Source organism: Crinia signifera, chromosome 4 (genome assembly GCF_055691185.1).
Source record: "Crinia signifera chromosome 4, ASM5569118v1, whole genome shotgun sequence".
In the NCBI taxonomy this organism is placed as follows: Eukaryota; Metazoa; Chordata; class Amphibia; order Anura; family Myobatrachidae; genus Crinia; species Crinia signifera.
Window position 1 is genome coordinate 128209165 of NC_139220.1, and position 27682 is coordinate 128236846.

At 42.9% G+C, this 27682-nt stretch overlaps 1 protein-coding gene across 1 annotated transcript; it reads right to left on the reverse strand.

Annotated features, from left to right (window-relative positions):
* Window positions 1–2600: 2600 nt before the first annotated feature.
* NDUFA12 (NADH:ubiquinone oxidoreductase subunit A12) lies at window positions 2601–26997 on the reverse strand. Its single transcript, XM_083182415.1, has 4 exons — window positions 26840–26997; window positions 25169–25251; window positions 23596–23683; window positions 2601–2822 (listed from the first exon to the last, which is right to left on the reverse strand). Exons 1-4 carry the CDS (start codon window positions 26926–26928, stop codon window positions 2642–2644), a joined length of 441 nt encoding a protein of 146 aa, XP_083038541.1. The 5' UTR covers window positions 26929–26997; the 3' UTR covers window positions 2601–2641.
* Between the last annotated feature and the right edge of the window lie 685 nt (window positions 26998–27682).

The following is a 27682-nucleotide window of genomic DNA, read 5'->3' on the forward strand; positions in this document are numbered from 1 at the left end:
GGTTCATACTGAATATCATAATAAAATAAAATCACAAATAGTTTGAAAAATCCCAACTGTTAAGTTAAAGTAAGGTCAGTGTAATCACTTTCGCATAGATGTGTCTCTTTGGTGAGAGAGGTAATTGGCATTTCTTGTTTCTGGTAGCCATGGTGACAGAACTAGAGGCTAACACTATATTTGATGCTATGATTATTGGTTTACATTCTGTAAATATTTTACAATATTTAAGCTGCAAAAGATGTGATGGAACAAAAACGCTGTGCCTTTCAGGAAAAGCATTAAAAAGCAACTTTATTTTAAATTGCAAAACATAAAAAACACATTTGTACTTGTGTTATATCCATTTTCAGCGACAGAGGGGGGACAAACGAGACACACTTACTGGACCCCGAAGTTCAAAGGAGCCCTGAGGGTCAGGGGTACAATAAACCGGACTAGAAAACCTATTAAAAAAAAAATGTTACACTCTACCAAACACATCTCATGTAGTGTGTGTGTGTGTGTGTGTGTGTGTGTGTGTTTAGGGGGGAGGGGTAGAGATGTCAGAGTCACGGGCCCCAAAAATTCTGTCACCTGCCTTGATTACATCCACTTGCCTTATTCCTTGTGCTGAACATTGGGGGTATAGTTTTGTCCAGCTTGCCACATCATGCGGTCAGGGTAATATGGATGTTCCAGACCAGAATAAAATGATTTGGTTAGCATGTTTATAGCCTGTCCTGCCTGTTAGCTTCACAAAAATATTGTGCAGCCATTTACATAGCCTGCGCTGGCTAGCGGTGTGTAGATGTGCGGTCCTGTCTCATTCTCCGCTTCCCCTACTCTGTGTGGCAAAGTGAGAACAGGTGATTTGCTGCTAAAACACTAAGGGGGTAGTCAATTAGTCCCGATCACATATCCCCCAGAAAAAATAACAAGCGGATAGAATGATTTTTGACTGATGGCTATTATCGGGTGATTGTATTAAAGTAAATTTCCGGAGATAAGTATCCGGGTCCTATGTGTTATCATGGCTCTGAGGGCTGCCTACTGGGGATTATGCTTCATGTGCCTTAGGTATGTGACGCATAATTCCCAATAAGTGCAGGATACGGTGGCTAACGGAATAGCCCCTGGCGGATCAATTAGCTGCAGTGAATTAGTTAGCCTTTTGTATTAGCCTCTCTGTTTCCAAGTATGAATGTGTACTCATGTCTCTGTTGTCGCTTTGTGTGTACATCTCATTGTCCTTTCATCCCATATTTATTGGGGGGTGGAGGGGTTTGTCTTGAAGTACAAATAGTGAAGCCGAACTCTTTTTGCTCACAGGTTATGAACAATAACAAGCAAGGTTTTACTGCCAGACAACCATCTTTAATGGTAGGGGAAACTAGTTCCACCTCCACCACAGCCCTGCACAGTAATTCCATCAGAAAAGGCTGTCCCAGAGGCCTGCTTATATGGCACGGCGTATGTGATGCCATGCTGTCACTGCCACTGACGTGAAGAGCCACTAGGAGCCGGCTATGTGCATGCTGAAGACAAGGTGAGAGGGGGCTGGAGGGACAGAGGCAGATCTGTGTATAGGGGCACAAATGTGGGCACTATTTTTATGGCATTTTGTGTACAACTCACATTGTTTGTGTGGCAGGTTCCAGTTGAACCTCACAGCAAATTGAATGTCCCCAATGATATAAAAAAAAAAGCTGAGGGCTGGTATAGCATGCACCGTAGCGGTTCAAATACTTTTGAGAATATAAGAACAAACAATGTGGACATCGGCATTGGGTGCTACTCGGAGTCAGGCCTTCTGCCTGTTTGCTTCAAAGTATGATTGTAAAGCACACAGTATTAGGGAGCCACTCTATGAACTTTTGTGATGGGGGCATTCTCCTAGGGAACCCAAAAGATAGGGTTTTCATTCTTCTATGTACTCGTTTGATGGGGGCATTCTCTTAATAATGAAAGAAATAAGGGTTATTGTCCTATGGTCCTTGTGATGGGGCCATTGTCTTGTAAACGGTTCCCCATTTGAAAGGAGGCTTTACACTAAGGGCCTTATTCTAGTTCACTCTGACAAAATTCTTCTTAGATGGACAAAACCATGTGCACTGCAGGTGGGGCAGATGTAAAATGTGCAGAGATAATTAGATTTGGGTGAGTTATTTTGTTTCTGTGCAGGGAAAATACGGACTGCTTTATTTTTACACTGCAACATAGATCTCACTTTGAAGTAAATCCCCACCCAAATCAAATTCTCTCTGCACCTGTTACATCTGCCCCACCTGCAGTGCACATGGTTTTGCCCATCTAAGAAGGATTTTGTTAGAAAGAGTAAACTAGAATAAGGCCCTAAGTTCTCATGTGATGTGAGCATTCCTCCCAACTGCAATGCACCATGATGGATGAAAGTGCATTATTAATGTTGTAAGGACTGACTACTAACTATTGTGAGCTGGACATTTACTTATCCTGTATAGGAATCACACACTGCAGAACCTGTATCCAGACAAACAGATCCTTGCAGAGAAATTTAATGATTTAAAGTAAAGATATATTCAAGAGGTATTTGTAGACTTGGTACAAAATGATGCAATAAATTACAGACAAATACTGACTTGAGTGTCGAAAGAATTTTATTAAATATAGGAGGTCATATTTACAACTTAGATGATGACGGAGGGACCCACTCCTCTATCTTCTTGCGAGTGGTAGAATATGGAACATACTGTCCTGGAGTGGCACTCAAGTTGAATGTGTGATTCTCCAAAATGAATTTATGAGTAGTAGGGGGGTGAGCGACTGGAGACTCCTCTGTCATGCAATGCAGCCAGCGATGCCTAGAAAAAGAGAACACATTTCTCATTTAGAGATAAAATGTCACAGCGGTGTTGTACAAATTAAGAATAAATGCAGTATTCATGAGTCACATCTCAGAGCCTGCAGGGATTTTCAAAGCCAGAAAACCATTAATTTACCTCAACAGAAATGACTCCGTGCATTGGGCTCCAGAAATATATTTTAGGCCCATTAGCTACATTTCTTTGGGGTTTTTTTCCAGCTTTTTTTTACACTATATCTATTTTACTTGAAAGGAGAATGCCAGCCAAACACAAGTCCCTACTTTCAGGGGTATGACTCACAGTTACAGAACCCAACAGTAAGCTTTTGGAATGTTCCCAAGAATGACTCAAAGTTTTAATTGCCAAAGGGTCTATTCTTCTGAGCATGCACAGGAGTTGGTGCATGAACATTAGTATCACCGCGCTCGCCACACTATATACGATTAGCTCCATGCGTAGTGGATAGTGGGGTTATGAAAAGGTAAAAAAATAGCATCGGAACGCATCGATATATCGGCCAATATTGCATCTGATGTATCGGTCAATATCACATCCGATATTTCGGGCGCCGTGAAACTACACAAGTACCTTTTATTTCTGCACAACTGCCTGGATTTAGATACTAATGACTAAATAGTGTATGCTGAAAGCTCTCTCATGCCTGACAGGTGATTATTGCTTCTAGGTCTTAACCATACAATATACAATTATCGGCCTGATAAGCCTATGATCCATGACTGCGTCAATAATTGCACACTATCTGGCTGCTTTAAAATATTTAGTATTAACTCTACTAGGCTCCACCAGCTTATCCACTGCTGTCAGCTATGGGAAAAATGTAACTCCCAACATATAATTTTTCCACAGAATTTCTGCTGCGTATCAAACGTTTCACCAGTATTATACTCTCTGACATTACGGAGGTGGAGGGATATAAGGGCCATTTTATCATTGGATGTAAATATGGTCACAGCGGTTTCAATTTTTTTTAAATACTTGTGTAGTCCCAACATAAATAGAGAAATAGGGTTTTATTTTTTACTCAAAGTTTTAATGATCAATTCCCAAGAACGAAAGCAGACACACATAGATCTGATATTGACATTTTCTAAGCTTTAAACACACCAACTACCATACAAGTATGGAATGGAGGGTCTCATCCTTATGAGGCTCTGTGAAAGAGCAGGAGAGCATACACGACAGCAACATGCATGTAACACCTGTTTTTACTAGAGACGGTATCCTACTACATCACATCATCACACAAGATCATTTCCACTGTGGGCGATACCAAGTAAAATATTTACAAACACACATGCACAAATCACCCTTGTACTGATGTTGACCTCTTGCCTATGTTGATCTTATGCATGTCTTCAATATGGATTCGACCTATCGACTGGATCCCCTTTTCCACTGCCTCTGAAAACTGTGGATGGGTGTGGTGAGACTGGCCATGCCCCCATGATAATGTAAATACTAAGTTGCATCTTTATTTTTCTAAATGTTTACTTTATTTTTTTTTAATACAATAAAATAGATATTACTTAAACAAAGAAGATTAATTTTAGAGACTGCCGTTATTTCTGCCGATGGAAATAGCGGCACTTTTCTATTCAATGCTGTAGTTTCTGACATTACATTGAAAAGGCAGATGCAAATTTGACCTATTAATATTGGAAACGGACTATATTTCAAACTGTCGGAAATATTGACCAACATTGAATTCCCCCATAAACCAAAATATCAGAAGGTACAGAAGTCAGTTCTTAGCACAGGAATCAAAGCTAGACTGGTGCATAGAAATATTTTTTTTCCTGTGCCAAAGAATTCTTAGTTTCTTGTTTCCTGAAAGCATTTGAAAAAACTTCTATCAAAGATACTACAATTCCATAGTGTATAAAGAACAGGGCATTTGCATATACAAATGTGAATTGACAGCGTTCTATGACAAAAATCGATTTGAAGCACTTGAGATGATTATTCTGAGATATGTCACTGGAAGGAAAAGTAACCAGAACATAACAGATTTGCAGAAACTGTTGTGTTTGCAATCTGTACATCACATTTACTGACATGGGACACTACTTCATGATCCTAGTCACTGAATTTGTATAGAGTTGACAGCATGGGGTAAGAAAATCATTTTCGCATTTAGGTTACACAGTAGATAAGTTTCAAAGCAATGTCACTAGATTCTGCTATGTAGAATGATTCACTTGTAAACGATCCAGGAAGGACAAAATAAAAAGTCATTCCACTTCCACGAAAATGATTCAATAGCCTATGGGGGAAATTTACTAAGAATACAAATACAAGAAATCGTATTCGTATTCTTAATACGAATCAATATGACTGCATACGGCTGTTTCAGCTGTATGCAAAGTCATGTTCCGGAGGGGAATTTACATACGAATGCTTTGTAATCCTCCGATGATGTAATGATTTGTATTAGCGGCCGTATATACGGGCGCTAATACGAATTCGTGCAGGCAGTCTGCACAGATCAGTCAGATGTGTGCAGGCTGCAGTGTTGAAAAAAATAGAAAAATAAATCAAATTAAAAAAAGGCGTTGGGTTCCCCCCACAGCCGTAACCAGCACCAGGCTCAAAGAGCCGGGGCTGGTAATAAAAATAAAAAAAAAAGGTACTTGTTTCCTAGCACGGCGCCCATCGCATCGCATACCATAAGGCATACGATGGTATGCGATGTTACACGATGGCAGCCGATGTTATACAATTTTAAATTGTATACCATTGCATTGTATGCCATTTTATGCCATATACAATGGTATATGATTTAAAATTGTATAAGCACCCTAGTGTTTTCAATGTTAAATGTACCCCTATAAGATAATTAATTTTATAAGCACCGTAATGGGTGCTTACAATGTTAAAAGCACCCCCACCATCAACAGCAACCCGAAGCGTGGCGAGCGCAGCGACCTTTTCATACCCCCACTATTCACATCAGCGTGGAGTTGATTTTACATAGCGTGGCGAGCGCACGCTACATGTACAGTGATATGCGTCCGCTCGCTGCGCTCGCCACACTATATAAAATCAACTCCACGCCGACGTGGATAGTGGGGGTATGAAAAGGTCGGAGGACACGTACCGCCGCCCCTCGTGGGCTCGCTGCGCTCGTCACGCTTTGGGTTGGCGTTGATAGTGGGGGTGCATTTAACATTGTAAGCACCCATTACGGTGCTTATACAATTAAAAATCGTATAGGGGCTTATACAATTTAAATGCAATGTCATACAACTTATTATCGTGGGCGCCGTGCTAGGAAACAAGTACAAAAAAAATAATAATAATTCCGGAAACCCGGCACATAGGGCTTCGCTGTTTTTTGTAAAACTAGCCCCAGGCTCCAGGTCCGGGGCTGGTTCACAAAATACAGGGGACAAAATGAGTAGGGGTCCCCCGTATTTTAAGAACTAGCCCCAGACCAAACCAGCCAGCAGGGTAATGTCGCTATTTGGGACACATTTGCAATTTTGCAAGGGGTGTCTTTTCTCCCTGTCTGAATGGCGGCTTTCTGCCTGCAGTCCACTGCAAATTCTTAGATTAGCGATCCATACTGATTTGGGCCCTTATTTTGAAAAACAAAGCTGCTGTTGCTACTACTACGGTGTAGCACTTTGTGCACAGATTCGGAGGCTTACATACACCATGCAACTGCCCTGAGGGGAGAAGTTGCATGCGATCACATGGTCTGCAGGATCGTATGTGGTCCTTTTGCATATGATGTATCATATACAAACCCAAGAAGGCCCTTGGGATCCGATACATCTATAGTCCAGGCCTTGTGATCTCTGACTCCATTCCGATGCGCACAGATCGTGCATTGGAATCGGAAGTGACACACATGCGGTTTTACACTTTTCATCTTATTAATATGACCAATCTGTCGGAATCAGATGAAAAGTGCTCAAATCGCACAAATGCTTGGGCACCTTTAGTTGCTCACCGATATACAAATGCCATATCAAAATAAATCCTCAGAACCGCCTCACATTTATCATGTTACCTGGCGTACCAAGAGGGGCTCTTTGTCAGGAGCGCCACAAAGATGTAGGAGGAAACGTCTGTATAACCATGATTTTGCGCATGTGCAGGACCTGTATGTGATGATTCCTGTGGCAAATAAAGCATTGCGCATCAGACTATCTAATGACAGTTTGCAGCGAGCCCCGCGAGGGGCGGCGGTACGCGTCCTACGACTTTTTCATACCCCAACTATCTACGTCGGCGTGGAGTTGAGAATAGAAAGTGTGACGAGCGCAGCGAGCCACCGAGCCCAAAGCGTGGCGAGCCCCGCGGATACCTGTGAAGCCCGCGAGGGGACGCGGATACCTGTGAAGGTATCCGCGTCCCCTCGCTGCGCTCGCCACGCTTAGGGCTCGGTGGCTCGCTGCGCTTGCCACACTTTCTATTCTCGACTCCACGCCGACGTGGATAGTGGGGGTATGAAAAAGTCGTAGGACGCGTACCGCTGCGCTCGCCACGCTTCGGGTTGGCGTGGATAGTGGAACAAGGTCGACAGCTGTTACGTCGACTAGTGTCATTGTGAACAGATTTAGGAGTGTTTTGCACAGTGCACCCCTATGTACCCCTACACCCTACCAAATTCAGACGCATTAGCGTCTGAATCCAGATAACCCCCTTCTTAGCGGCTTGCAAGGACTCGGGATTCAGATGCTAAAGCGTCTAAATTGTAGCGTGTACATTTCGGACACCCCCTTTGTCAGCGGTGCGCAGGACTGCCTATTTCACTGTGGAACTACAAGTACCACAGTGACCTGTCAGCGCTGGGCAGCTGCTGCCCGGCGCTACGCTGATAACGTAGCTTACATATGGAAAGCAGCCACGCGCTACGATGAGAACAGCTAGAGCGGCACGCGCACAGTTAAACAGAGCCTCTGGCAGGCTGCCAAGTTTCTGAAACAGACTGTGCGCGCGGCGGCGTGAAACTACACAAGCACCTTTTTTGCTATTAAGTTTTGTAATCGCTGGCTATATCCATTTACAAGAAAAGTTCCACATAAGAAAGGGGTGCCGGACGCGATCCCAACTGTCAAAACGCCGATAAGACAGGTGCCCGACGGCCACCCGCTATTTTCCCTCGTGGGGGTCCACGACCCCCATAGAGGGAGAATAGAATAGGTGGCGAGCGTAGCGAGCCACCGTGCCTGCAGCGTGGCAAGCACAGCGAGCCCGCAAGGGGCTTTGTTGTGCTCACCATGCTGTCTGAGTCCGGGCAGTCGGGATCCCAACGTCGAGCTAATGACTGTCGGGATCCTGACTGTCGGAACCCTGTACCACACCCATAAGAAAGTTCTGTAATACAGTGCTGCTGATAACTGGGTTTGTATTTGTAATTCTTTTCCTACCAGTTTCCGTTCTGTAGACATGGTTATCTGTAAAGCTAGTTACAATGTAATCCGTAGGGGTATGACCTTTATCATCTGCCCACTGATATTTCCTGGCAGTGTCCAATCTAGACACAACTGGATCTGGATTTTATTTAGCATACAACACGAAGTCATATGATGCAATTACAGGCATCCCAGTGCTAGGTTGTAACTGGATATACAAAATTATGAATGTATTGTTCACTGGACTTAACAATGGAGTAGAATAATTCCCCTTTTACACCAAAACGCCATTTTGCACCCGGTGTTTTGTCCCTTTTAAACTGGTGCCCCCCTCCCAGTGCAGGCTGTTCCTGAGCCGCCTCTCAAGCACCGATTGCCGCCGCTGGGACCCGGACCGCTGTGTTGGGGGCAAGCCCAGCACTAAGGTAATCTGTTGGGCTGCTCCCAGTCCCCATGCACACAGGTATCCATTCACCACCTCCGCTGCCTGCAGAGTACAGCAGCGCAGGCTGTCTGTGCCCCCCCCCCCCCATCCAACCTGCGGACGCTGCGGTCCGAAGGTTGCACATCCCCCATTGATGTAAATAGGAGCTAGGTCGCATGACCCGGCGTAACCATTTACACCACCCTCTACCCAAGTCCTGGCCGTGTTCTACTCAGGTCAGGACCTGGGTAGAAGTCCCGTGTAAAGGGACACAGCGTGTCCCAATTACACGGCCGCTGCTTTCAGACAGCAAACCCGGGTCCAACCCTGTATTTTGAAGATTGGTCCATCCCTGCTGCGACCTGGGTCAGACTCCTTTCTGACACCTTTCACACTGCACTTCAACCCAGGTTATTCCCTGGTTGGTCGCTTTCACACTGGACCGGGGTCAGCACAGCAAACCCTATTGGTGTCATTAAAAGTGGACTTTTTTCAGGCTCACAAACATGACGTCACAAAGGAAACAAAAGTGAGGGGCTGAGAGGAATACTGAGTGACGCCTGTATTTTGTGCAGGGGGAGAGCCTCGCATAGCTATGTTTTTGTAAACCACAGCATCTACTGTTCCTGTTATTTGTCTGCACATTTTTTCTTCTCCCCTTATATTCAGCAATTCCCTCACCTGCTCATATGACCAAACTGAGGACATGGCTGTGCTACTGCCAGAATGCTGCCTCAGGCATGTGCTCTGCAGTGTGCTGCTTGTTTTTCTGGGCTCTGGCCACTGACCTCATGAAAGAAGACCGAGAAATCATGCAATAGCTCCGTTTGATGAATGCAGTGTTCAATAACCTGGGTAGGGAGCTTTCAGACTGCAACCCAACCCGGGTTAGAGCCGTGTTCAATCCTGGTCAAGACCAGGGTTGAAATGCAGGATTGATCAACCCAGGAATTTTCACACCGCACCTTGACCCGGGTTGGAGACACAAGGACACAGCAATAACCCAGGTCCAGAGTGCGGTCTGAAAGTGGTATAAGAGAGACAGATGAATAGATACATTTCTGACATTCAACCTCCCGCATGTTCCTCAGGTGTGCCCCCACCACACAATTACAATGCAAGATCTGAATGCATCAGAGGGAGCACACAGTGGCAGGCTGCAGGAGCACAGCTGGGAAGGAGTCACGGTACCGTGATTCAATGAAAAAAGTGATGAGCAATCACCCTTCATACAGTATATGCAGTCCTGTGCATGCATCCACTGTGTTTATGTCAGTGCGACTGTCAGTGTGTCTCCTTTCTATGTCTCTGAGCTTGCACACATCAGGCTGATTACTTCCCCCTCAGGCCAAGCATTGCATCTCTCTCTCTCTCTCTTCCTTCACAAGCCTTGCAGCACAGTGTCTGAGCCACAGAATCAGGCAACAGGGGCTGGGAAAAAGAAATCCACTGTGCTTAGTCTGTAGATCAGGTGCTTAAGGTGAACTACAAGGACATGTTCAGAAATGGGACAAAAACTATGAAAGCATAATCATAGAATTTGTTTCACCAAATGTGGAGCAAAGGTGTGTTCTCCATGGACACTTACATGCTCCCACCCAGTTCAGCTGTTAATCACTGCTGCCTCCTCTGCGGCTGTGCGGGCAGTTGGCAGACCTTAAATGCTCTTCGTATCGTCCGCTGATCAATAAAATGTTCACTGCATTGTCTAGCGGTCGCTAAAATGCACTCTGTATTGTCTGGTGGTCACTATAATGCTCTCTGTATTGCATTGTTAGCTATAAAAATACTCTTCATATTACATTGTTACAATATCACATTGTGTCCTGCAGGGAGCCTTAATGTATTTTTATGTTGCTCAGAAATCTAAAAATGAATATTGTAATATTTGAAGAAGTGAATTATGCACGGCTGGGCAGAGGGTATTTGGGGATGCAGGGGCGATAGTGTGTAGCTTTGCCTATGATGTCTAAAACAATGCACCAGCTCTGCAAACTATCACTTACTCATGTGAAACTGTCCACAAGCACCTGAAAAACTAACAAACTCTGTAGTGTTCTCTGCAATTGTACTGACAGTATGGGTGCAGCAAAACTTTACAGGCACAGCTTGGTGAGGACTGCTAAGATGGTCCAAGAAAGTTCAGGAGTTCCATTTATTCCTCCTCCATTGTCTTGCAGATATGCCGCCCCCCCCCGAATCTGCAAACAGGCTGCATTTTCATACTAGTCACGATTGTGACTAGCCATGGCAGTCTGTGACCCTTTTGATGCCATGGTTGGCAGGTGCGTTCCTGGTACACCCACATGGCCACGTGCATGCAAGCCACGGCAAACCATTCAGTTGCTAGCAGCGTAGATGAGCCCAGACTCATCTGTATCGAATAAACAGCATTTACAATCCTCCGCTAGGCATCTGCTGGGGTGCAATTCCCAGGTACCTGATAGTTCATTAATCCAGCAAGGGCCAGAAATATACAAGAATTGAAAAATAATTTTTTTTTTTTTCAAAAGACGAGGCTTTCATTGAGCGTGTACACACAAATTCTCCTAATGGTGAACTAGTTTATAATGCAATATGTCAACGTTTTGGCACCATCGTGCCCTTTTACAAGACCAGTCAAGCATGGCAAGGCGTAAGCAGGACTGACTCCTTGCCATGCTTGGGTTTTTAAAAAAGTGGACCACCAACTACTCCCACCCGCAAATCTAAAAGAACCCCAATATACCTCTGTCCCATGCCTTGTACCTCAATTTAAATTTTGCACTTTTTCACCCCAAAAGTTATGTCACTATTGGCCAATTAAAACGCATTCAAATGTCCTTAGTGCGAATCTGTTTTTGCTAACAAATGAATAGGCACTTTTTATGATTTGCAGCAAATTTGTGTTTTTATTGTGCAAACGGCTTTACGTATATTATTGCATTTGCCCCAATGGCTTTTTCATGCTAAAATCTGCAACGCATAACTGTCATGTAAAAGCTTGTTAAGTAAAATAACTCAAAATTAACACAGGATTAAATCTCCGATTCCGCATTAAATCATGTCATTTGTAAGCAATTTGCTAGGATTTTAATACATCAAAAGTTAATTGTCATCGATTTTCTTTTGGCCTGCAAACACAGTTTATATTACTGCCTCTGTATGGAGTTAATTACTCAATTTAAATAAAGAATGCAGAATTAACAAAGACCTGCCTATGGCCATGTTAAAGTCTGGGTAGAGGAATACTTTTACATTCGAAAAGTAAATGTAGCGTTTTCCAAAATAATGCCTGAAAACAAGAGAGACCATTACAGAGCTAATGTCCTGTGTGTAATGTTATGCAACTAACAGAAAATAAACCACTAGAGCAGGAGGTACTTGTTTCCTAGCACGGCACCAACGATAAAAATTGTATCCATCGGGACCTAAAAATCGCGCCCATCGCATGTGATGCGATGGACGCGATTTTTACATTGGAACTAATGTAAAATAGTCCCAGAGACCCGATTTTATATTGGCCCCAATGTTAAATGCACCCCAGACCCCAATTTTCATTGTATCCCCACCCTGATGGGTCAAACGCCCCCCCCCCCCCATGATTAACGCCAACCCGAAGCGTGGCAAGTGCGAGCCCGCGAGGGGCGGCGGTACGCGTCCTCCGACCTTTTCATACCCCCACTATCCACGTCGATGTGGAGTTGATTTTATATAGTGTGGCAAGTGCAGCGAGCCTCCGAGGGGAGGGGAATCGCATAACTTCACAGGTATTACGCGTCCCCTCGCTGCTCTCGCCACACTATATAAAATCAACTCCACGCCGACGTGGATAGTGGGGGTATGAAAAGGTCAGAGGACGCGTACCACTGCCCCTCGCGGGCTTGCTGCGCTCGCCACGCTTCGGGTTGGCATTCATCGTGGGGTAGCATTTTACATACAAATTACCCATCAGGGTGGGTATACAATCAAAAATCGGGTCCATTGGGCCAATTAACATTGTTCCCTATGTGAAATCGCGTCCATCGCATCGGTCGTATTGTATGCCATTATAATGGCATACAATGGACCCGATTTTACATATTAATTTAACATTGAATACAATGCATTTAGGGTGGCCAATCCCGGGATCGGCGGGATCCCGGGATTTGGCCTAAAAAACGCCAGGATTTGAATCCCGGGATTGGATCTTCCAATCCCGGGATTTCGGGATTATATGCGCATGCGCATATCTAATGCCGGGCAGGGTCTGAGCGAGTGCTCAGACGCTACCCAGGAGTTCCTGATCCCCAGACTGCAGTCTGGAGCGGGTATGGGCAGTCCGACCTGCGCAGCGTGACCTCTGACCATCACGCTGCGCAGGTCGGACTGCCCATACCCGCTCCAGAATCATCTCTGACCTGGACCGGACCTGGCAGCGTCGGCCGCCCGCCATCCGGGCGGCTCTGCTGCTGTGCTACTGCCGCTGACACCTCCTGCTCCTGCCCTGTCTGCCCTGCTCCCGGCCGCCGGTGTGAGTAAATAAATGTGCGGGGCGGCTGTAGCGGGGTGGACTGGGCTTCTTTGTAGCATTTTTTCTTGCCTAAACTGATTAGAGATGCCAATCCCGGGATCCCGGGATTGAGCATTTTTCAATCCCGATTCCCGGGATTGAAAAAATGCCCCGGGATTGGCATCCCTAAATGCATTCAATGTTAAATCGCGTCGGTCGCATACCTTAAGTTAAGGCATGCGATGGACCCGATTTTTAATTGTCGGGAAAAAGGCTAAAAATAGCCCTAAAATCGCGTCGGTCGCATCCATCGCATACCTTAACTTAAGGTATGCGATGACCCACGACAGGCGCCGTGCTAGGAAACAAGTACCGAGCAGGATTTAAAAAATAAAATATATAAAGCTATTGGGTCATTCAAGGAAAAGGAGTAAATATGTCCCAGCATGTTTTGAATAAGGTTCCATTTCTCGAAAAACTGCAGAGATTAGAATTTTCCCATTACCACCAGATTTTAACATTGTATAAACTTGATATACTAAGAGAGCATTTAAGGTGAGCGGAGCAAGGTTGCAACACTATCTGCTACAGGTATACACTCTTTGCAGACTGCTGTGATTTGCTGCAAAGACCGAGCCCATTGCTAGCAAGGTGGCAAGACCTCCCTACTGTTCCTTCTGATAAGTAATATAGAATGTGACCGCAGATCAGAAGTATTTGGCCCGCCTAGATAGCCCCTTTTTTAACCATATTGTACCTTAAAACCCATCTCATACTTATTTATTTGTAAGAATATACTTCAGTCTATCCCATGCATGTTTAAATTCCTCTAATGCAGTGGTCAGGGAACTGGTGTAAATTACCCCAAATGGGGTAAAAATTAAATTCCTGGGGGTAATGGACGGTGGCTCTGCGGAGACCCAGTCGGGCAGGTCTATGAATTTATACACATTCTCGACTGTCTCTCGGCAACGTGCCCATCTAGTACCCCCAGGAATTTCCTTGCATTGCATATAGCAGCGGTTCCCAACCGGTGGTACACGTCGGGCTACCCTGTAATGGCGTTGGAAGTCTCACACTGCCTGGTTGCTGGGGATACAGAGCCGCGTCACTTCAGTCTTCAGCATCAGGGCGGCTCCTAGGCATCCTACGAAGCAGGATCTGGCCCACAAACATGGACAGTAGCATGGTCAGCGTGCATTAAGGAGGGAGCCGGGAGACCTACCCAGGTCACTACTACATACATACATACATACATACACTTATATTACTTTGCTTCTACTCTATTTGTTCTTTGTGCAGCTAAAACACAATACTTTCATTTCTATGATAACTTGTGATAAAACACTTTATATGCAGTACAATAATAAAAAATACACAGTTTTTACCATGTATATGTCAATGATGCTGCCTCTTTTCTATTCATTCATGTTTGTGTTAATGTGCATCACTCTCACAGCCTTACATATTATCACTGTACTATGGGCCTGATTCAGTGTGTATTACAATTATAACTTTTTTTTTTTTTCCAAATCAAGGGTTTAACGTCGGCTTATGTCAATATATTTTGGAGTAAAAATGTAAAAAAGTCCCCTAAACCCCTGCTCTAATGTTCATCTCTACCACCTCTGAAGAAGTGCTATTCCCACTTGTCCACTACCCTTTCTGACAATTTTTTGTCCAATTTCTCCTGAACCTACCAACATCCAGTTTTTGTAAGAGAGGAAAACGGTTTTGAAAATCAAAACTGGACATGTGGCAAGAAATATGTATTAGTTAGGTGAAGTACACATGCTTACCGTTGTGAATTAACAACATTCTTTGTGAGTCTTGGTCACGTTAAATTATATTCTTTACAGCACTAGCTATGCTTTTTAATTGCTAGTCCTTCCCTGGTAAACGTCTTGAGCAAACATATTATGGTATTTGATCTGTAAATACTTTAATAGTAATTAATCATGCAATGCAAAGCTTGGGTTATTATGTATGGCTAATTAGAAGTATATGGCACTGGTTTAGGTCAGTATAATGTGATTTAAGGAGTGTGAAGCTCATAGAATAATAGTGGTTAGACATATTAAAGGTTTGCAGCAGTCAGAAAGAATACATGTTTTTAAGAAGAGACACACACACACAAAGAAATGTCTTAGCACTAAATATTGCTGACTCACTGTGCATAAGGTCTGCGGAATACAGAAGACCACCCAGTTGTGCAGAGCATGTTGCCATACTTCTCACGAATGTCTGATGGTATCAAGGGGCTGAAGTGTATCCAGCCCAAGACGTTACATACAGATAAGACAGAAATTGAACTGCCAGGGTGTGGTATAGGGATCCCGACAGTCATTAGCCTTGATGTCAGGATCCCGACAGTCATTAGCCTCGATGTCGGAATCTCGACTGGCCAGACTCAGACAGCATGGCGAGCGCAACAGAGCCCCTTGCAGGCTTGCTACCTATTCTATTCTTCCTCTATGGGGGTCATGGACCCACACGAGGGAGAATAGCCGGTGGCCGTCGGGAACCCGTCTGTCGGTGTTTTAACAGTCAGGATCCCGACGTAAGGTAAATGACTATCGGGACCCTGTCCGGCACCCGAACTAACATAGGCTTCTTAGAATACTAAAGAAGTAACATAACCTGATGGACTAGTCTAAAGAGCTGGGTTCCCAAACTTTCTGGAATCACCGCACCCTAAACCAAAAATTAAGAAAGTCAGAAAAAAATATTAAGTTACCGTATTTGCCGGCATATAAGACGACCCCCCAACATTTCCACTCAAAATATGGAGTTTGTTAAATAAGTGCACCTGGCGTATAAGACGACCCTCCCACTTGGAGGCATGTTTTTTAGGGGAAAAAAGTAGTCTTATACGCCAGCAAATACAGTAATTAAATGGTGTTTATAGCTCATCCTTAGGGTCAGTTATTTGGTAATGGACAGGATTCACTTCTGTTTGTCCAAACTTTGGTTATTACATTGGCCATGAATAACTTAAATTTGATCATGGACCACCAATACAGGGCACCCCTGCAAGTCCCCCAAGGCACCCCAGGGTGCCACGGCACAGTTTGGGAACCACTGTTTTAAGCAATATTTGTGAAGTTGGACTGAGGTATGTGCCTCACGCAAATTTATATTATGCTACGCAAAAATAATGAGCCTGTATTCTATTATGTTACGTAACTTTGCAATGAGACCTATGTCAGGACCATTTCATTGATGTGTCAAGGGCTGCTGTATTTTTTGTTGATAAACAGTAAACAATTGATACTCAAATCCTGGTATTGGACAATCAGTTATTTACTTTTAATAGCCATTAATGTCATGGAAGAAAAGTATTGATGTCCTGTTAAGATAGGATAGGTCCATCAGTTTCTTATGCACCATTCACCGTTATCATAATACATATGCCACTATTAGCAAATATATCATCCTTAAATGTCTGTTCTTAGTTAATTGGACTATTCACTATTACGTACAGGATATTTAAAAAAATAAAATAAATAGGTCCACATATCTATTCTCTATGTGCTAAAATTTACATTACACAATGCATGAGCGCCATGTGACCTGGTAGCGCCAGGCATTTTTCACATGACCTTTTCTGCTAAAATGCATCCTTTAGCAAAACAATGCAAATAGGGTGCACAAGCAGCTTATGTGGAGTAAAAGGACATGCTGCATGTCTATATTCTGTGTGCCTCCAAGGCCGTAGCATTTCATATGAAAATTCAGCTGCTGTTGTACACTAAATACAGGCATGTCACATACTTTAATCAGCATAAGCTGCTTGTGCAGCATATTTCCACTGCTTTGCGAATAAGACATTTTCACAGAAAAAGTCTCATGGCATGACTAGAAGGGCTGTTTAAGCACAAGGAGGCTAGATATATGTGAACACATCTATACTTGATCACATAAATTTTTTCCTCAACTATGTTATTTTTTTTTAAAGGGAAACCTACGAGAGCTAGAATTTACCTATCAAACCTATGTTCGTTCACAGTGCAACATTTTTACTCCTTTTCATGGAATGGCGCAGTAGTGTTGTAATGGAATAATTATTCAAAAGTATGAACGGTTTTAAAGTAATTTGCTACAAATCAGACAAGGGGAGGTATTATTTCTGTATTGTACAGCATTAGGAACCACTAATGAGATATGAACCTGAATAGAAAAGGGACTAGGCACTCCACAAGCGGAAGACTCATGATCAATAAATTATAAAGTAAATTGTCAAATATTCTATTTCCACATTAATTTTAAAAAAATCTTAAAATATAGAATTTGGTTTTCACTAGATGAAATTATTGTTCCTCTGCTTCTCCTGTATACTGACAAGATGGTGGGCAAAGATAAATAAAACTTAAGCCACACTTGGGGAACTAGATCAAAGCTATCTGCCTATTGGATATTAAAAAGCTACTAAAATACAGAATACAAATGAATGTTACCCTGATAACCACGCGGACAATACTCCTAGGTGTGAACATATCACTCCAGGCTAGAGATGCAACTAAATTGGCATTCCATATACTCCAGGCAGCAAAAGGTTCAGTAGCGACATTTTGGAAACATTCTTTACTGCCTCCCTTCACATAGTCAAAAACAATGGAGGAAAATATACCCATCACATGCATCGTAGAGGAAATACATTTAGCCAGATATGTTAACAGTTATTTACCACACTTGCCGATCCCCTCTGCTGCCGATATCAGCGACTGCAGGGACCCAGCAAGCTGCCAGCATCGGCGGAGGGGGTATGGTCAACTATTCGCTCCCTCGTCTGTACATGCACAGATTGGGGGGGTCGTTAACAACCTGCAGGAGGGGGCATCGACTGTCAGGCAGAGCATACACACTGGGTGTTATATTGAACAATATTGCTCAGAAGTGCAAAAATGAACGATGTGTGTACAGGGCTTTAGACATCATATATTACGTAATTTAATAGTCATACAACACTGGAGAAGAACTCCCATTGTGAAGATATATACCTATCTTATATTTTCTTTAAATGTGTTCATGGCAAAATAATTTCCCTACATTACCCTTTCCAATATTATATTTTTATTTTCTTTAGTTTGTGTTTTAAATATTCTCCACAATCCCCAAATACCATTATAAAATTTTGTAATTCAAGATCTAGAAATAAAATATACTGGGGCATGGCCTGAAATGCTCTACAAAGCAGTGAGGAATATGGGTGTGTTATATATATATATATAAACTCCCTCTGGGCTGTAAGTGTCTAACACTTCAGTTACAGCTTTCTCTTACTGAAATACCATTTATATCCGCAGCACTTCTCACTTGTAATCATTCATCCCCAACAACGACAACCCTCCCTTGGCAGGATGCGGACAACTCCTTTGCTTCCCTACAGCTCAGCTGTATTGTGTACTGAGAACTGTGCTGCCAATTCTCAGTACACAGAACCTGTGCTCTGTTTTAGTTTTTCAGTTACTGTTATGTTTAGTTCCAGTTTTCAGCTGTGCATTATCTTTTATTCAGTTTTCAAATGTAAATATTGTTAATGATTATTTTGGACGTAAAAAAAAAAAATAAAGGACTCCTCCTCACATTCCGCTTATTATTATGTATAACAGGGACTGTATGAGATGGAGCACGCAGATCATGTATCTTATACCCCTTTCACATAGCACTTAATTACCGGGTTCATGCCAGTTTCTTGCCGGTCCGACCCCGGTAATTGGTGCGATGTGAAAGGGGTTACCGGGTCCAGCAAACCGGTAGTGCCATGGCAATACGATCCAATAAAAAAGAAGGGTTCTTACCGCTTCGTTGCTGTGCTGCTTTGCGGTGTGAACGGATTAATCGGGTCGAGTTGCCCGTTTCCTGTTCACACTATGGAGGAGGCAGTGCTTGGAGTGGCACCAGTTCTATGCACTGCCTCCTCCCCCGCCACTCTGCCCCACCCCTGTTTGACATCAGCGAACCGGTAATATTGCCGGTTCGCTGAAGCAATTTAAACAGCAGGCTTGCACCGGGACTGAAGCGTTTCAAAGTCCTGCTACGACCCTGCATTTTGTGATGTGTAAACGGCATAGGACTATCACACCAATAGCGTTTCCTATTTCCATACTAGAATATTTCAGCCCCTGCAAAACAGAATTAGCATTAAAATATAAATCTTAGCATCTAAAAGAATGTCACACAAATAGGCATGATGCACAGAAAAACACTTCTCATAAAGCTGGCTAGAGCACGGGTCAGGACATCACACACATCATACTGTATAGGCACATAACGTCATTGCAAATTTTTGCATTGCGTCTGCTTTTATACCACAATAACTATTCTATGAGCTCCCTCTAGTGGAAATATAGGAACAAAACCGGTTAATAATATTATGCGTTAACCAATTTTTTGGTGTGTATTGAAAAACACCATAAAACTGAAAAACTAATTGTAATAAAAGAAATAATATTCAATAAAAACCCGTTGGTCGTACACCTAAGTTTTTCTGGGTGGTCTGGAAAATAGGAACAGTTGTGTCCTGTGCTGCAGAATAAAAGGAGCATAAATGGAGAGGGAGACCGACAGAATAGACATGAGCCAAGTCAACTGATCGGAAAATGAAAAAGAGAAAGTGATCAGTTGTAGAAAAGAGGGACGGGGAGAGTCCAAAGGGGTAATTTACCAAGATGGGATGTTGCTATGGGCAACCAATCAGATTCTATCTATTGTCTTCTATAAAGTTCTACATACATAAGAAGTAGATGCCGATTGGTTGCCTATATCAACATCCCATGTGAAATAGAACACCCATCTAGTAAATGTCCTGTGTCAAGGGTATCAGTGGCCTTGGTAAATTAGCTAGTCAGTTACCAGTCTATAAATTTGGGCCCATCAGTTGTATTTCAGCTTGCCAGGTATAGTGGTAAACACAGCATAATAAATACATTCTATTGTGAAGAGGACAGCTCAGTAAAATCACTGTTTATGATAATAAAACAGATTGAAAGAGAGATCCATAACATTACAGAGAAACAACCTAACTGATTATATGGTTTGCACATTAGTATGGTTGTTAATACTGGAATAAATTAATATACAGATTAGTGGGATTTACGGTTCTGTACGTAAAAAACACAAAGCTACTCCCGGCGTTAGCTCTCCTAACCACGGAGTCACGCCGGTCGAAGCGACCAACCAATATACTCACAATTTTGCACTGCTAACAACTCATATTGGTGCTAGTTTATACTTACCTGGAGAAGGAGATCTGTATTAGAATTAAGTTATGCTGAACGTAACTTCCATACTTAACATGTTATGATTGTGGAATCCAAGCAATAGACTACCTTTAAGGAATGATTCCCAGGATCAGTAAGGCCAATTGGAAGCCAATACTATTGAGCAACTAATTATTTATAACTGAGGGCATTCAATATATAGGTGTTTATGTTTGCATTTCAGGTTTTTATGTTTTTTTTTAGTATACATTTATTTAATGTGCTGATTGTTCATGCTTTAGGATATTGATTAAATTAATACAGATCAAACCAGTGCGCTCCCATCCTTTCTGTTTTCCTTTAGTATCCTTATACTAATGGGAGCAGCATATTAATTGCTAATACTGTGGGAGTATATTAATTAAAAATAAATAGCTGTAATTTGCGCCCAATATACTTGGTGGTATATTTATTTTTATATGTTCAGTAAACACCTATCATCGTTAATGAGGCACGTTATCACGATTAACAATATCGAGTGTACACACTAGACAATATTGTGAATATCATTGCTCAGAAGCCCCTTTCTGAGCGATATGGTTTTAAAATATCGTCTAGTGTGTATGGGGCTTTATTTAAAAGCGATGTCCTCCTCAGCCTTTATTTTTCATATGGTGTGTCTGGCAAGTATCCCTGCCGCCCAGAATCAGCACTCACCTCTCCAAAGTTTTGTTTCCCATAAAGGTGGTCAGCTGTTGCTGGCACACACTGTATAATAGGGAAACGGTCATCTGTCAGACCAGACTTAGGTCAACAGTCATTAAGTCGACCCCGAAAGGTCGACATGGGCCAAATTCAACATGGGTTTTTCACTGTTTTTTGAGCTGACATGTGCCGACAGGCGGGATTTTATGCCCTACCATCCACTAGGGCGTGATGGGGGAATAAAATAGTGTTCCGAGCGCAGCGAGGCACCGTGCCCGAAGCATAGCGAGCAATGCGAGGGGCTGCGGTTCGACTCCAACTGTGTCGACATTCGGGTAAAAAAAACAGTGAACAACTCATGTCGACCTAATGACTGTCGACCTAAAACCATGTCGACCTTTAACCCCGTCGACCTAATATCTGTAGACCTAAGTCTGTTCTGACAGATGTACCGCTTCCGTATAATATGTGACTCTGCAGTGCAGTGTGTACGAAGGGGAGGGGGGGGGGGGGATTATGCTGACATCAGCAAAGAGGAACTTATTGGCTACACTAAAACTTGTAGCTAACCCGCCAGAAGGGGACTAACAGCCACCTCAACCCACCTTGTCTGAGCTTCCCCCTGTCAGAAGGAGGATTCAGCTTGTCTCATCTAGTGTTTTCATAGTAGAAAATATTTGTTTTGAACACAATATCCAGTATATGATGTAGAACTGAAAGAAGCTCTCTAATATAAAGTATTCTTTACATATATTGTATGCTGCAGATGATGACGACTACGTTTGTTGGCGTGGGCTTCTCTTTTCCACAGTTAGATACTGGAGAAAATCACCTTGAAAAATAGTACAGGACGAGGCATAAATAAAAAATAAAGCAAGGAAGGCATAGGGAGAGGAGTCAGCAGCAGGAAAAAATAAGTAATATGCCACGGTATAGGTCGCTGTTCCGCCCTCATGTAGCTGCCCAGTTCTGTATAGGTCACTAGAACAGACACATCTAGATAAGGTGCCCAGCTATGTACAGGTCACTGGTACAGCCTCATCTAGAGTATTGTGCCCAGTTCTGGAAGCCATATCTCCAGAAGGATATAAATACATTAGAGACTGTGCAAAGAAGGATAACTAAAATGGTGCATGGCCTACATCACAAAATGTACTGTGTGAGATGCTCGCACTCCCCATTTTGCGGCAATGGACACGCGACCATGCAAGATGCTCACATGTCCCCGTCTCGGCGAAAGGCACGTCAAGACAGGTTGCTCGGACGCGCCAGCGCTATAGATGACAGTGGACCCATCTGTACACAGCTTAGTGGCAGCAGGAGATACTCACACAAGGTTAGTGATTGGACAGAGATAAGGGCAGCTTAGTTTAAAGAGTCGGCAGAGTTTTAGCTTGACTTTTATAATACATGACTTGTGGCTTAGACAGCATATTATTGGATAAATATAAAATCTCCCTCCTACCTTGACAGTGCCAATACATAGCTACCGCAAGTGGCTGCAACTGGGTTGTTGGAAATATTTGAAGAGAGCTGTCTAGATGCACCTATAATGTACCTAATAATATCCTTTATGTATCTCCTTGGAGTTGTTGGGTGGGCCTAGGATGTTCTGAATTCAAGCTTTTACTCTCTGTCTGCCTAAATACCAGCAGAGGTGTGAGAGAAAGGTGGATAATCCCTAGCACCCGATAGTATTTAGGGCCCCATTTAAAAAACAGTCATAACTGGAACAACCTCCTGCCACCAATCAGGCTTTCTGATTCGCTTACCTCCTTCAAGCGCTCCCTCAAAACCAACTTCTTCCGACTAGCCTATCCCTCCTCCTCCTAACCACTTTCGCTCCTCCTCTCCTGCCTACCCTACTACCCCTCCATCCGATCCCATCCGTTTCTACTTATCCTATTGTTTTTCGTTTGTCCATCCACCTCCTTTTAGTCTCTTAACTCTTATGAGTAGGGTCCTCCTTCCTCACGTACTCACCCTACCTCTTTACCTCACCAGTGCTCCTGCCCTGTTCTTCCCTTCCGCTACTTCATCTTCAGTCTCCTCAACACAATTTCAACACCTACTTCAGAACTGAAGCTGATTTTAGTTCTACCAGCTATACCCCTATTTATGCAGTATTTTATGAACACACCCTGTACGTTACCTTGTAATTAGTTTTTTGTTTGCTATGTATAGTGCTGCTGCTACTACTACTACTACTACATAACCACTGTAGAAAATTATAATGTAGACAGAACACTGACAACCCAAAAAAATTAACAAGAGTAGCAGATAATTCCATCAATTTGTAAACAAACAAACAAAAAAAAGACGATGAGGCCAATAGTTGTGTAATCTGTTGGTACAATATTAAATATATCTATTCATTGTTACTAACCAATGCTGGATACTATATGTGTACAAACATTGTAGCAACAGATTTTATTTCATTTGTGACAAGTTCTACCACATACTGTATATAGTTTCCTGAATATCCAAGTAACCAATTAATAACAGACAAGTTAATTTAAATATCCTCAGGGGCACAGAAAACTTGCATGTATAAAGGCAGTTTAAACAAGTGGCATGAACTCACCATTCAGGTGGCACCATACTACCATCCACATCCCAATATGTCGGTTTCCCATTCATCTCACTTGTATACTCTACCCATCGGTGACGTCCTGCAAGAATAGTAGAAGAGAAGTGTAAACAAGCAACTATAAACTATGGGAGAGATTATGCCAACTTGTAGTTATATACACAACAAGACATGAAGATTATTTTTATACTGCCTTTACAAAGATTTTCTTTAGATAATCCTGAGGCATAGTTTAACGATTCCTGTAATGCACCGTGACAATTAGTTTTTTATAACAATTCCAATATCTCTAATTCAGTGGGCGGAGCTATGACAGCCATGATCAGCAGAACAACTATTGTAAACATATGGTCCATCAGGGGGTGTTTGACTCAGAAATCCCTTCCCCCCGCATGCATGCCAAAAAAAAAAAAAAACATTAGGTTGGTCTAATTTTTAGTGGAAGAGAGAATCCAGAGTTACAACCATTAATTAAATGTATAGTAGTGGGCTATAGTAGTGGGCCCAGAGAGAAATAGGACTGCTATCTTGAGTTAGGATTGATTTCTGGATTGAAACAGATTGTTGGTTGCTTCACCTGGGTCATTTACACATATAATATAGGGACTGCAGTAGATCCAACAACGGTTGAACTTGATGGCCAGGTATCTTTTTTTCAACCCCAACTATGTAACTATGTGTACTAAAACTGGCTACAGTAGTAACAGTGCAGGCACAATGTGTTTACATACGAACTCGCAGATGACGGCAGATGACGGCACACACAGGCCAGAAAACAGCCATGACACCTGCTTTTTCCCAGCCACACCAGTAAACTCCCCATTAACATCTCCAAACATACAGATAGTGGTAGATGCTCAAATTAGTTCAGTAATACCATTCAGGTGCATGCAAGGGAGGGGTTAATACTGAGTAAGTAAAGCAAGACATTGGTTCCCCCAGCTCACTGAATGGTATTAGTAACCAATCTTGAACACTACATGATAATAGAATTCAGAGATATTGTTACATATACATGTGCAGGTGTATGATATGCCCCCAAACCTGGGGGAACCAATGTCTTGCTTAACATCTTCAAACAGTTCATTCCTGTCAATCACTTTACTGCGTAATACTCGGTGCCAATGAATTTGCAGCATCCCCTTGGCATATATGCAGTACATACCCATTATGCCAAAAATCACTCTGCTGCGTAAACATTGACCATTGCAATCAAACAAGAATTAGGCTCTAAGTGGCTAATAGTATTCTAAGTACTTAGGCTTAGTATATTTTTTATCACAAAGGATTTGGTAAGAAATAGAACAGATGCCTATTTTAAGAAGAATTGGCATACAGTGGATAAGTCCCAAAGGCTGTAGCCCACCAAAGGTAGCTATTTGGTGTGAAAGTGCCCAATGCCCTGTGTGTACCTAGATAGGAAATAGAAGCTATTTTAAAAGAAAAAAAAACTGTATGAAGATCAATAACAGGAACAGATAGAACATGTAATGTTATCGATTTATTGGAGAACATAAAAATGACCAGCATCCACAAAATATCTAGCAATACCAGAAACTGAACTTACCAAAAAAGTTACGCTTGTCTTCATAATACTTGTTGCCATATTTGTCTACACCAACAAGAGCGCCAGTTTTTAGATCACTAACTCTGCAAGAGAGTTACAAACAAAATGTAAAACCATTCATACAAAAAAGGAAGAAGCAGCAGCATGCAATGGTACAGTAACACCACAATAGTTGGAGCTAAACTTGTTTTCATTGTTTGTTTGTGTTTTTTAAAGGGAAGGGACATCCTGAATCTTTAAAGTTATTCTTTTTGGAAGGAACTATATTCAAAGCAACATCCCTGAAGTGCAAATTGCAGTCCCTTATACTGCACCTGTTACCTTGCGGCATATAGAGGGATAAAGGAAATATGCAGGGTTGGCCTACCAGAATTGTTAGATAGCATGATAACTGGGGGTGGATGGCTTTCCAAAGCAAGACGCTATTGAAAGCTGTCCACCTCGTCGCTCATCTGCTGTTAATATCAGCAGATGAGCAGTGGTGGCTGGCGATGATGTGGGAGTGCGCGTCAGGCTGTACACACCTTGTTTGTGTAAACTAGGTGATACAATAAGCCAAAACAGACTAATGCTGGGTACACACTGGGTGATTTATGGTTTGCAATATGGATTATTATAGATAGATATAGTGCAAATCGCTCAGTGTGTTCCCTAACACCCCTTTTACACAAAGGGGGGGGGGCGCACACAGCCTACGCTGCTGTATTCTGCAGACAGCAGCGGAGGCAGGGAGGAGGTTGCATGGTGGCTGGGGGCAGCCCAGCAGCTTTCGTTGGTGCTGGGTTTGCCCGCAGCGCGGCAGTCCGGGGCCCGGCAGGGTGAATAGCAGTCCCGGCGCTTGGAGATGATGTCATATTTTTAATGAGACCCCATTATATCTACATGCAACTCAATCTTGACTATGTAGTCTTTGACTGAGTGAATATATGGAGCGACAGGTGGGTAACATCACTGACCCATATCAGTCAGTGTGTATGCACTGTATCGTAACTTCCGCAGCATCGCCAATATAGTTAACAATATAGGCAGTGCTGGGGATCACCCAGTGGGTACCCAGCATTAGCCTTAAACAAATTCTGCATGTTGCAACATCCATTTCCAGGCTCTAGCTTGTAAGTGGGATTTTTGCAGCACACTGCACTTAAAACTATCCTGCAAGACAGAGAAGATAACATTTTATTGGTCCATTTTCACACATTAAGTGTGCAGTGTCTAAACATGCCATAAAACCTAGTTTAGGCAGTGGGTCTATTCATGAAGCAGTGAAAAGTGTGGAAAAGAGAGCCAGTGCAGAAAACCTGAATATGTTTACAAAAATACTGGAAAAATGTGGACATATTTCAGAAAATGTAAAATACAATTGTTTTTATCACTTCACCTGTACATCCTGGAGCGGCTGCCAGTGCACCTATACTAATAGCAAAAGTATCTTACTAGTAGCACACATAGTCCAAAACTACTAACGTGAAATAATAAATCAGTGTCAGGTGAAAGCTCAGGCTAACATCACCATTGTGCTGTGTTACTATATGTGTCCTATCAGAGCGAGGTCAGCTATCTCCGGTACAAGGTGACAGCCAAGGTGGAACAGGGACGGACAGACATAACTGCTGCACACCCGTCACATGTGTGCCCGCAAGCTACGGGCTCCGCTTCGTCTTCAAATCTAACCTGAGAATTTGCCAAAAAGATCCCCAGAGTCCCCCGTGTGCCCGGACTTGCTGCAGCGCCCTTCGAGCCACTTGCACGTATTCCGCCATCTTCTGTGTGGCTCTACAGCCGCTGTCCGCTTCGGAAAGCGCACCGGGTGGAAACAAGACCGCGACACTGATAGTTCCGGCATTTTGCTTAAAAAATTACTGTAATAACACGATTTCGTCTTAATAAACAAAACGTAAATGTTCATAACCGCAATTGCAATAATTTTATCTATTTGAATAGAAAATGTTAATTAAACAATTGATTGTCTGTACGGCAAAACAGACACAGAATGGTCTTGTTCCAAGCAAACCAAATATAAGCATATAAATAAAATAGATTGCTTAATTATTGGCACTTAACCTGCCAGCATTTAATTACAAAAATTATTCTAAATAATTAGTAATCAAAATGTGTAGAACATATGGCCCCCATACATCAGCTGCCTCAATTCCCTTACTGAGGATCGGTGATATGTAGGACAAGAGCCCAGAACGCTGGACTGGACTTCAAACTCTGCATTCCAGAGCTTGTAGTGTCTGGGAGTGTCTTGTCCGGGGGGATGCTTGTGATAGCTTTCACCAGGGACGTTGCCATTGCCATGTGGTTCGGACCGTTCTGGTTTTTTGCTACATGCCCGGACCATACAGGGAGGCTTTGTTCTCCCCCTCCGGGTATGGGTAAAAACCGGACCAGGACAAGACCTCCGGACCGGACATCAAAATCTGCAGTCCGGAGCTTGTAGTGTCCAGTCTGGGGGTGTACGGTCTGTGACACACACCTGTCACCAGGGAGTGGAGAATAACGCCTCCCTGT